Here is a 12581-nt window from a genome sequence, read left to right as displayed (position 1 = left end):
AAGACCATTCAGCCGAACATAGCTCATTTATCCAGAAAGAACCTTTGGATCTTTGTTTTATAAATGGTTCCAATGGGTGATATCTACCAGTCAGGTTGCATCCGAAAGGCAACATGACCGTTAGATGCCTGGTGATCCCACCTCCGTATCTACCCAGCTCGTCACACCTCGCAAAATGTATTTGGATCTTGCAAGACATCGCAATGTAAATCCCGCCCATTGTGGCCGGGATAACTTCTTACCAAATCGGCATACGAGAGTGAGACAGTTAGTCCCACTCCAATATGCGTTCATGATCTAACCAAGGTGTGGGATATAACCCCCTGACATTGGAGATCTCAGGCGAGCGCCGTTCAGTGCTGGTCTCCACAAATGGGGGGCAGATGGAATGGCACTTACGCGAGTATCCCAGGGGATCAGAGCCCCCAGGTGCTTGCCCACTGGGCAGGGTGGCACCCTGGCACTGCTGGTGCAACTTGGCACCTTGGCACTGTCAACATGGCACACTGGCAGTGCCAGCCTGACCCCATGGCAGTGCCACCTGTGTGCCAGTCTGGCACTGCCAGGTTGGCATTTTTCCTGCGCTTCAGATCGGACCCGGGTGTGCCATGTGTGGGTACAGGGAGGCACCGGGGGCCTGAGGACTCTTTATTGTCATGATATGCAGACATGCAGATATTGATATACAGACAGGCAGCTAATGAACACAGAGAAGAGGACATGACCACTGAGTAGGCAGGACACTCAGGGGTGGTATCTCTCTATAAAAGGCACGAGGCACTCACACTCCGCCTCTTTCCACTGATGAACATCGACAGAGTGAGTCAGGCTGTATTTACAGTATCACACCTCCAGCACGTGGCTAAGACCTAGTCTGGTTCAGTCAGACAGAGTAACCACACTTAGGTTAGCAGAGAGCCGCACTCTTGGAGAACTGTGCTACTGGTTCAATAAATCAGTTTGAACTAACTTCAAGGTCTGGAGTATCTTTTGGTTGAAGCTGCATCCAGTTGCAACCTGTATTATCCCAGAGTACATAACACAACACTTATCAGTGGGTTATGTCTTAGGGGAGGTCGGGGTTATGTCGAGGGACAGAAAGATCGGGACGACATTTAAACTGGTGTCCCAATCTCTCCCTGCACTAAGTTCTGGCGAGTGGAGCTCGTCGTTGCAGAAACATGGACTACATGTGGCCTTGGCTGCGCGTTCCCCACTGAGGACCCAAAGAATGGCCATTCAATAGCCTGATCACTTGGCTGATCTTGAGTGCCGCGGACTCTGTTAGCATTCGGGTAGATCATACCCAGCGATTTTGTTTCTCCACCTGCTCTGCTGAAGTTCATTGCATATGTAGATCATTCTGTCAAAAAAAGCTGCGGACAAGACTTTCTGGCCCTACTCTCTAGCGGGATCTTATTGTCCCGCCGAAGGCGACACTCCGTGGTGGGACGGAAGAGCCACGCAAAATGCCAGAGACATCATCACAAAACATGTCACAGAGTGGGCTGGAAAATCCGGCCCTTTAAATTTTAAAAGGTTTGAGGAAATTATCCCCATATTGTCATCTGTTAGAAATGTTGGGCTTTATAAGATGATAACATTTTTTATTTGTCTTTTGTGAGTTTGAACCACTTCCTTCTTGTCCTACTCCCAGTTTAATTTGTATTATTTTTCAATCTATTATTTCCCAGGAACGTTTTATTCGGGATTTTCCTCCCGTGTTTCGCGGTAGAGGAGGCGGACTGCCGATGGCAGGATCATTTAATCCCGCCACTGTCAATGGGGTTTGCCATTCTATGCACACCCTGTCACCGGGACACGCATGGCGGAGGTACTCCATCGGCGGGACCAGCCCTTGTATCTATTTAAGGTCACTTCTTGGTCATCTGCTTTCAAAGTTGAAAAGCCCCAAACTTCACCTGACTCTCCTTGTAACGCATTCCACACAGAAATGGGGCGGGATTCTCCGACCCTCCGCTGGGTTGGAGAATCGCCGGGGGCCAGCGTGAATCCCGCCCCCGCCGTCTCCCGAAGTCTCCGGAACCAGAGAATCGGCGGGGGCGGGAATCGAGCCGCGCCTGTCGCGGGACCTCCCCGGCGATTCTACGGCCCGCGATGGGCCGAAGTCGCTGTCATGCCGGTCCCGCCGGCGGGAATCAAACCACCTACCTTACCGGTGGGACCAGGCGGCACGAGCGGGCTCCGTGGTCCTGGGGGGCGCGGGGCGATCTGGCCCTGGGGGGTGCCCCCACGGTGGCGTGGCCCGCGATCGGGGCCCACCGATCGGCGGATGGGCCTTTGCTGTGGGGGCACTCTTTTCCTTCCGTGTTCGCCATAGTCTTCACGATGGCGGACGCGGAAGTGACCCCCTCTCCTGCGCATGCGCGGGGATGACGTCAGCAGCTGCTGACGCTCCGGCGCATGCGCGGACTTCTGCCGGCCAGCGAAGTCCCTTCGGCCCCGGTTGGCGTGGCGCCAGAGGCCTTGCCCGCCGGCCAGCGGGGCGCCAACCACTCCAGCGCGGGCCTAGCCCCTCAAGGTTAGGGCTTGGCCCCTAAAGGTGCGGAGAAATCCGCACCTTTGGGACGGCCCAACGCCGGAGTGGTTCACTCCACTCCATCCCGCCGGGACCCCCCGCCCCGCCGGGTAGGGGAGAATCTCGGCCATATAGTCTTGTGTTTAAAGTTCCAAGCTCCTCCTGGCCTTAACAGAACCTCCTGCTCCACAAAGGGGAATGTTCAAGTGTCTTTTGAGAATAATTGAATTGACTTCCAACAGCAAGTCACCCTCGGTTGACTCCCTGGTCTTGAACTCTCCACAAAACTTGTTTCTTTGAACATGGAATCTGTCCTCACCTGCACTCTGCGTAGTGATTAACTCAAGAACAATTATTTTCTTCTGCTTTGCATTACAGCAACTTCCGTGTGTCTCCTTCCCCAACGCTCTCTGACTGACCCTTAGAGCCTGTGAGCCTGTATGTGTTGTGCGTGTTATAATCGTTAAATCACATGACACACTTCCTTTAAAGTCATGGCATGCTGCTATCTCAGAAAGTCATATTACAACAGTGTGCAACAAGGCTCTTTGTGTCAAGGTGTTAAAATTTGCACTTTATTTTCAAAATATTTGGATTTGAGTTTCTGTCCCTATAACAAGCAAGTCTCATGGGTTTTGTATCTGAGAAGATTTAGCAGGAGATCACATGGGCTGGTCTCTGGACAGATTTCAGAGGAGGTCCATCTCTCTCTCCAAACTACTCCATTTTACCTTGAATAAAAGGAGACAGTTTGAAACATAACTGTCTTATGAAGTCCAGCATTCATAACACAATACAATTTGGGCATGATCTCCTCAAACCTTTCATTTGTTGTTTTTACTGTATGCTGCAGCATTCTCTTTGTTGCCTCACAGTCCTTTGGGCATGGTGTGCATCAAATCTATTAAAGACTCTCGATCACTTACAGCAGCACCTGTAAATATTTCAGTACCATTCATGGGTCAATATGTCGCCCATTTTTCTTCTTTCTACAGTCTCTATACACTTGGCAATATTAAGTTGTGCCAACTTGCTTACTTTGGCCAGTTCCTCTTCAGCTACTTAGCTGCCTTCACTGAACTCTTCAACAAATTGACTCTGAGGCCACACCCAACAGAGAAAGCTTTTAAAAGATACTTTCATAACTGTGGAGCCAGCTCCCCTCTAATGACCGGGTCCTACCACCTCTTCTATGATGGTTGCTCCCCTCTCTTCATTCGCTGCCAAATTATTGTAAAGCCAGCATTTATTGGCCATTTCTAGTTGCCCTTAAGAAGGTGGTGCTGGGTTGCTGCAGTCATCATAAAATCCAGAATCCCTACAGTGCAAAACGAGGCCATTCAGCCTGACAAGTCTGTACCAGCCCCCCATAAGAGCACTCTAAGCAGGTCCACTATCCCGCCCTATCGCTGTAACCCCGTAATCTAACCTGCACATCATAGGACTGTGAGAGGAAACCGGAGCACCCGGAGGAAACCAACACAGACATGGGGAGAAAGTGCAAACTCCACACTGTCACCCAAGCCTGGAATTGAACCCTGGCACTATAAGGCAGCAGTGCTAACCACTGGAGCACCGTGCCACCCCACATCTGAGTGGTGAAGCTACTGTGCTGTTTGTTAGGCAGGGAGTTATAGAATCTTGAACCAGCAAGGTGCACTGTGCTTATGCCACTTTAAAAAATTGATACAACGTCAGCAAATCTTGTTACTTGACCCGGAAAGGTTAAGCATGGGAGTAAAAGGAAAGCAGAAATTATATAGAAGAAAGGTATTCCAAGGGTCTGAGGAAAGCAAAAGGGGTGCTTTCTTGTGATTTATTTGCATCTGTATGGTTCACATTACCCTGGAAGGAATGGTTTAATTCTGAGAAGAGATGAGACGAAAGCTGTTGAATAAATACCCAAGAGACGAATATTTATTCTGTTGTAATTTTAACAATGGTACAAATGTGAGGCAAGTTGTGCCATCGAAATGAAAATCAATTCAGAATGTCATCTCAAGACAGGCTCCTGCAGTAAATACTGCTCATGAAGATAGAATTGAAAGATGTTAAGTACATATAATAGACATGGTGAAAAAGATTATTATTTTCAAGCAAGGCTGACAAGAGCTACAAGCCTGAAATTATAGGCTGCACTTCCATCGATAAGGTCCACATTCATGAAGTGTTTTATTCGACTTGGGGTATGTTCTTTTGGAGGTAACCTTTTGGCTCTGCTCCACCCTGCCTCAAAAACTACTGTAGACAATGGCTGGGTCTCCCAACCTCATGCCACCAGGGAGTGCGTTTTATCAAGAGGAAGGAGTTCCACTCCCCAAATGTGCAGCTGGTGTACGCCCGTTTTCCAGGGAGCGTGCTTCGGTACACGGTAGCATTGTGGATAGCACAATTGCTTCACAGCTCCAGGGTCCTGGGTTCGATTCCGGCTTGGGTCACTGTCTGCGCGGAGCCTGCACATCCTCCCCGTGTGTGCATGGGTTTCCTCCGGGTGCTCCGGTTTCCTCCCACAGTCCAAAGATGTGCAGGTTAGGTGGATTGGCCATGATAAATTGCCCTTAGTGTCCAAAATTGCCCTTTGTGTTGGGTGGGGTTACTGGGTTATGGGGATAGGGTGGAGGTGTTGACCTTGGGTAGGGTGCTCTTTCTAAGAGCCGGTGCGACACGATAGGCTGAATGGCCTCCTTCTGCACTGTAAATTCTATGATAATCTATGATTAATCTAGGACAAAGGTTCGGCACAACATCCTGGGCCGAAGGGCCTGTTCTATGCTGTATTTTCCATGTTCTATGTTAGCTGCCCTGGGACCCTCCCATGTTGCGTTTGGGCTGAGGGTGAGGGGATGGGGGGGTGGGTGTCAGGGATTTGTTTGGAGAGGGCAGCATGGTGGCGCAGTGGGTTAGCCCTGTTGCCTCATGGCGCCGAGGTCCCAGGTTCGATCCCAGCTCTGGGTCACTGTCCGTGTGGAGTTGGAACATTCGTCCCGTGTTTGCGTGGGTTTCACACCCACAACCCAAAGATGTGCAGGGTAGGTGGATTGAACACACTAAATTGCCCCTTAATTGGAAAAAAAATGAACTGGGCACTCTAAATTTATTAAAAAAGGATTTGTTTCGAGGTCTCAGAGATGATGACGACAATGTGGCGCCTTGGAAGTGCCAGGCTGACACCCAGGTAGCACTGCCAAGGTGCCAGGGTGTCAGACTGGCACTGCCAGGGTACCCAGGTGGCACCAGATGTGTGAGGGCACCACCCTACCCAAAGGACATGCAGCTGGGGGCCTCCAATCCCCTTGGAGACCCCAAGAGTGCCATTCCACGTGGTCCTGTTTGTGGGGACTAGTACCAAACGGCGCTCGCTGAGGCGAAGGGATTGACTCCCAAAGACTCGGGTACCTCGGGAATCTGCACATTTGAGTAAGGCTTACTGCCTCGCTCCAGAATGCAGATTTGCCAAAAAGTGATCCCACTCATTGTGGGTGGGATTCCCCTTGCGTTGAATCTCACAAGGCGTTGCGAGCTTAGTAGATCCCGGGAGCGGGGTCTCCCGACTTTCAACGGCTACGCTGAGCCGCGCGTGAGCTGCTTTTCCAGTGCAGCGTGGCTGGAAGATCACGCCCTCAGCCTAATTTTGGGAAAATTCTATCCAGTATATTTGGAAGAGTGTGGTATTCACAAGAATTATTAAGTCGGTGCTAAAATTAAAAGGTGTCACATGGTGTTGAAACAATTTGCCTTTTGTTGCATCTAGTTGCTTAAATCTCCAAATGCAAGCAACGAGCAGGGACTTGCAAAGGTATCTCAGTCCATCAAACCCATGTTTTACGGCTGAAATAGTGAAACTCAAACCTGTTGCCTTCTGACTTATTTCTTTACTAATTTTCTCTTATGCCATAAGACCAAAAGACATAAGAGCAGAATTAGGCCACTCGGCCCATTGAGTCTGCTCCGCCATTCAATCATGGTTGATATTTTCTCATCCCCATTCTCCTGCCTTCTCCCCATAACCCCTGATCCCTTTATTAATCAAGAACCTATCTATCTCTGTCTTAAAGACACTCAGTGATTTGGCCTCCACACCCTTCTGCGGCACAGAGTTCCACAGATTTACCATCCTCTGGCTGAAGATATTCCTCCTCATCACTGTTTTAAAGGATTGTCCCTTTAGTCTGAGATGGTGTCCTCTGGTTCTAGTTTTTCTTACGTGGAAACATCCTCTCCATGTCCACACTATCCTGGCCTCGCAGTATCCTGTAAGTTTCAATAAGGTCCCCCCTCATCCTTCTAAACTCCAACGAGTACATACTCAGAGTCCTGAACCGTTCCTCATACGAAAAGTTCTTCATTCCATGCCGATTGACTCTTGCTAGTGTCTGGTGACCAAGGGCATGGTGAATCTTTGTGCCATCTCTAATGGCCATTCTTTATGAGGCACCAAGACATTGAAAGATTAACAGCCGACCCAAAAGTGTATGGCCTAACCCTTCATCTGACACCGACACAGCAGTGCTTCCAATAGACACTGGAGAGTGGTGACACAGAATGGGAGCCATGGCTGCTTTCCCAATCTAGCCCAGGACACTGAGCCCAATTGCGGCACCGCCTTTACTGCCACCTAAGCTGAGATGACCTAACTCGGAACCAGTGGCACGGTCACACTTTGTAAACACTTCTCTTGAAAGTGGTTTTAAATTGTTATGAGCCGTATTTTTAAACCAGCAGCAGTCAACTTCTGGAAAAATGTCTCGACACTATCAACCGCAAGAACATAAACATGCCTGTTGCTGCTCCCTTGATGGATTGCAGCATTAGCTAGTCAGCTATCTATTTTCTCACTTACTCCACGAAGCTGACCTTCCATTCACCTGCACACTTCTCAGCGACTCCCATGTACATCCGATTGCATCACTTGCCTGATTCAGTTCCCAGAAGGATATGCAATGAAGACTGGCCGTCCTGCCGAGCAAACCTGTTTCCATAGTGGCCATTCCCAGAGGAGGGGAAGATAATGAAAGACTTGTGTGCGTCGAGCTGCTCACCATATTATCTCATCCTCCTGTTTTCTTCAGGCTTTGTTGAATGAATTAGGTCTATAAACCACTAGTGATAATATTATTTACAATCACAGGAAGCATCCCAACGGTTTTGAAGGTCAAAACAGCACAAAGCAAGTTGAGGAAGCGGTACCTTTCGAGCACTAACCCAGTGTTCTTCAAACTTTTTTTCCGGGGACCCATTTTTAAAAACATGCCGACCTTCGCGACTCACGCTGGCCGACCTGCGCGGCCCACCATTTCTCTTAGCTTGTTTGCTGCTGATAAAAATGGAGGAAATGGTTTTGGGTCCCTTTGGCCCTCGTACACGCTCCTCCAATGGAACCTATTGGATGAAGGTGAAGCCTTCCGGTGTCGGAAAGTATGGAGTCTCCATCTGTCCAAAGTTCTGAATTTTTTTCCTGTAAAATTTTATCAAATAACTTGTAAAAATAAATAAAGTAAATGAAATCAGTGAATGAAACCCCCCGAACTTGTAAAAAAAATAGTGAATAAAATAAATGAAAAAATGAACTTGTAAAAAAAATAAAATGAATAAAATAATGAAAAAAATAAAAATTAAATGAATAAAATAAATGAATAAAAACCACTACAGAACCTGTAAAACAAAAAGCTGCAACCGTTTGTTTAAAAAAATAGCGGCCGCACTGTGCATGTGTACCGATCATCGTGCGCGCATGCACAATGCGACAAAAAATTTTTTAAAACTGTTCGCGGCTGCTTGCAGCCGGCGTTATGAAAAGCCGACTGCTGTGCGGGAATTTGCGCGATTGGGAGCGCCGCGGACAACGGCTCCGCGACCCTCCCGACACCCGCCCGCTACCCACCCGCAGGTCGCACCCCCGACTTTGAATAACACTGCACTAACCTCTTATTTCTCTCTATTTAACCCAATGAATCTTCAAAATGTGCACGTATTTCAATGATGTTCAAAATTGAAATTATTGTTATAATCAGATGAAAACTTACTTATACCGACAATGATTCTTCTAAATTTGTGTTATATTTTAGAAGAGAAAGATAAATTTAAAAATATGTTGATTCCGCTGCAGGAGTGCTTCTCTCAGATCAGTTGCTGATTTTTCTAAAAGAATTCCACGTTTGTTTCTCAATCCTGAATCCTCTGCTCAATCCTGAATCCTCTGCTCACTTACTTAAATCTCCTCAATTGCTCTTTTAAACTTCATGATGCAAATTATTTGCGCCACTTAAGGAATAATGGGGCGGGATTCTCCTAGAGGCAGCTTGTGCAATTTGTATTTCTAATTGCAGTAAGTACATTAGCCATCAAAAGTAGCAGACACGTGGGATTTACTTTGGGGAAAGTGGGATAGCCATAGTTACAAAGGTGTCTCAAATATGTTGAATCTGTTGTTGCTGAACTTTAGTGACACCCACGCAGACACGGGGAGAAAGTGCAAACTCAACACAGACAGTCACCCAAGGCCAGAATTGAACCCGGGTCCCTGGCGCTGTGAGGCAGCAGTGCTAACCGCTGTGCCACCATGCCGCCAATTCATTCCAATTATTCACATAGTTTTCAGGTCACAGGCTATTATAGAATAGAACAGTACAGCACAGAACAGGCCCTTCGGCCCTCGATGTTGTGCCGAGCAATGATCACCCTACTTAAACCCACGTAACCCGTAAACCCGTAACCCAACAATCCCCCCCAACAATTCTGTGTCTTGCTCTCTTGGAGCGTCCTGGTCACCTGACCCCTGATGTCACACCCGGTCATTAACATAAAGCATTATCCAATTACCCTACAGAATCCGCCTTCAGCAACAGGAAACCGTGGCCAGGATTTTCCAGCCATTCATGGAAGCGATTTTCTTCAGCGCATTTTAATTTGCTTTATTTAAGTCACAGTCAGTGTAGAGGAAAGGTAGTTGCATAATGTTTACGAAGCAATGTTCATAGTATTAACATCTGATTCTGCATCTGTCAGAATAAATAATGCTATTTGTTGTTCACATAGAGATAAGAGTTGGTTGAAGGGCTCTGTAAGTAAATGAAAAGATCAATATCTCAATGTATAATACCTCCCAATAGAAAGACTTTGCACTGCCATCTCCAACTGCTGATACAGAAGCCTAATTGTGCAGAAAGATTAGCTTCCAAGCAAATGTTTTTGTAAAAGAAATGGCTTAAAGTGATGTGAATGATTTATTTATATATTATTTGCTAATCGCTAACTGATACACGCTTCATCCTTAATCCTTTAATTATGCCCAGAACACCCAAAGATGGCAGCTGTTAAATCCATTAGGTGCCATTGATGTCAAATCCTGGAAAAGATACGTAATTGAAAAATAACAGATGAGTCACCTCCACATTTTGCTTCCGTGTCCCGAAGGATATATGAAGAGAGCTTTAAGGCTAGAGAGCCGATCATACATTCAAGCCGCTCTGTATTTTCTCTGGTGTGCTGTTTGCAAACTGGAATCCATGGGAAGTGAGTCCTTTTCACTGAATATTAACAAAGATATTGACAATTCATTCCTAAGATTTCCTTTTAATATATTAGCTGCACGACCAGATTCTATGGTGATTACCTTTATTTACTTCTCTCATGATTATACTGGTAAAATATTTTAAAGGAGCTGTGCTATTAGCTGCTACAGCAGGAACAATTATGGCTTTTCTATTGTTACAGCTGCAGAAATACGAGGTAAATGAGCTCCTGCTTTTTGGAATTTTTTTTGGTACATATTTTTATTCAAGGCATTTTACACGCACAAAAAGAATCAGAACAACAAAACAATTCAATAAACAGCCACACCCCATCTACTCCCCTGACGCCAACCCCACCTCACATCCCGCCTTCCCATTTTAACCCCCCTACCCCCCCCTTCCTGCTGACTCCTCAAACCTCCTTAAAGAAATCAATAAACGGCTTCCACCCAAATGAAACACCTGCCACACCCATTCTTTCCTCAATCTCGTCTGATCCTCCAGCTTCAAGTACAAAAAAGTCACGTCTGCCTTCAGACTCATCAGATACGTGAACACACACACGACTGTTTAACCGGCCCATTCAAACCCCTCGCATTCCACGTTACCAACCTGGCTGGGGTGCTTCCCGCCCCCTTTCCCTGCCTATCAGCCATATCCTTTTTGAGGCCCGCCCTCGGGTGTCCACCACCATCGATTCCTTCCTAACTGCGCCACACCAACCCATCTTTGTCAGCAATACTCCCCCCCCCCCCCCCCCCCCCCCCCCCCCCCCCCCCGCCACCCCTCACACAAAGAACCAACTCCACCCCGCCCCAATGCCTTCATCCTTGCAACCCCCCATTTCACTCCCATTAACTTCCTCACCCGGCTAATATGGTGGCCCCTCCCCGCCCAAGTCCTCCAACCAGCTTTTCTCCCTCCAGTCCCCCTCACTCCCCCAACCAACCCGACCATCAACATCTAAAGTGTAACAAAAGGCACACTCACCATCGTTGCCCTCCTGTAGGAGCCTGCCCAGAAAACCCACAACCAAACACTTTAGAAAGCACACAAAACTCCTCCACAGTTCAATGTCCTCACACTCTTCCTAGTCCCTTGTACTCATAAATTCCATAGCCTCCTCTGGCGTGTCGAAATAAAGCTCGCGCTTCTGGAAAGTCACCCACAGGCGGGCCGGCTACAATACCGCAAACTGGACCCCCTTTTCAAAGAGAGCAGCCAAAATCCGATTAAACCTGGCCCTCCTCTTTGCCAGCTCAGCCCCCAGGTCCTGGTACACTTGCAGCTCACTCCCTCCCCAGGTACATTTCTTGGTCTGCCTCACCCATCACAGGATCTTCTCCTTGTCCAGGATGCACCACCATTGCCCTCCAAGACTCGCCTGTCTGCGGCCTCCTCCTCAACGCCCTGTGCGCTTGACCCACCTCCAGAGGCTGAACGAAGACCCCTCCCCTATCAATTTTCCGACCATCCTTGCCACATACAAAGCGGTCTCCGCATCTTCAATGACTTCAGGCATCCCGACAGTTGTAACATTTTGCCTCTTGGAGCGATTCTCCAGATCCTCCACCTTCTCCCTCAGCCTTGATGTTCTGGCTCTCCCGCATCACTCTCATCTCAGCCATCAATGGAGCCCACTGCTCCTCGTGCTCCCCCACCGCCTCCTCCACTTTCTGGATCAGCAGGTCTTGGGACTCCAGCCTCTGCTCAATTCACTCTAACCCAGATCTCAGCGGTTCCATCACCTTGGCTAGGTCTTCCAGGGCCTCTTTCCTCTGTTGCCGAAACTTATTATTCAAGAACCCAACCAACTGCTCCGTCGACCACTAGGCAGGCACTGCTTTCCCCTTGGCCTCCACCATCTTTTTTTGTGGTGCACCATGAAGACTCTCCTGCTCCTGCAGCTCTTTCTTTCTTGCACCACTCCTTGTCCACGGATCTATCTGCCAACCACACCAGAGAGTATTACCATCCCCAGGCACTCCTGAAACCTTTGGCCTCAAATACCATGCCTTTAGGGCAGGAAAAAGACAAAAAAAATTCTGCCTTGAACGGGAAGCACCAAATGTACAACCACTCACTGCATGGCCGCCACCGGAAATCCCCTGCCTTTGGAATTTCTTTCGAGGACACTTAGGGTGAGATTTTCCAGCGCCTCCAGATGGTGGGATTTTCCGGTCCTTCTGAAATCAACAGTGATTTCAATGGATCACCGCATCCACCGCGGGGAACCTACCATGGCGGGGCGGGAAAGTCTAGCTGTTCATCGAAAAGCCGCTGTACAGGATCATTACGCAATTGACCATGAGCAGCTATTTTTTTATTGCCACCAGTTTGCAGAATCCATCCCAGCATAAAGAGGATGGATGTCACAGAACTGGCCGCCAAGTCTCACATCAACTTGAAATGTTTCTAAGTGTTGTAACTCACTGTTGTGATGTAGGTAACGCTATTGCTAATTTGAGCAAATCAATAACACCGATGAATAAGTGACCGGAACAATTGTGTTAGGTGAATTTAGGTCAAAA

The 12581-nt window shown here is 48.0% G+C and overlaps 1 protein-coding gene across 2 annotated transcripts in view; it reads left to right on the top strand.

Moving 5' to 3' along the window:
• rab15 (RAB15, member RAS oncogene family) overlaps window positions 1-12581 on the top strand; it is a 202696-nt gene that overhangs the window by 85884 nt on the left and 104231 nt on the right. Inside the window, exon 1 of one of the 2 annotated variants that reach the window (XM_038785064.1) lies at window positions 9943-10051. The exons of the other annotated variant lie outside the window; for it this stretch is intronic. Coding sequence (XP_038640992.1) covers window positions 9958-10051 — 94 coding nt within the window. The 5' untranslated portion in view covers window positions 9943-9957. Of the gene's footprint in view, window positions 1-9942; window positions 10052-12581 lie in introns of those variants that run through there. 2 annotated transcript variants of the gene reach the window in all.

This window comes from Scyliorhinus canicula, chromosome 2 (genome assembly GCF_902713615.1).
Source record: "Scyliorhinus canicula chromosome 2, sScyCan1.1, whole genome shotgun sequence".
NCBI classification, from domain to species: Eukaryota; Metazoa; Chordata; class Chondrichthyes; order Carcharhiniformes; family Scyliorhinidae; genus Scyliorhinus; species Scyliorhinus canicula.
This window is presented reverse-complemented; position numbering and strand designations above follow the sequence as displayed.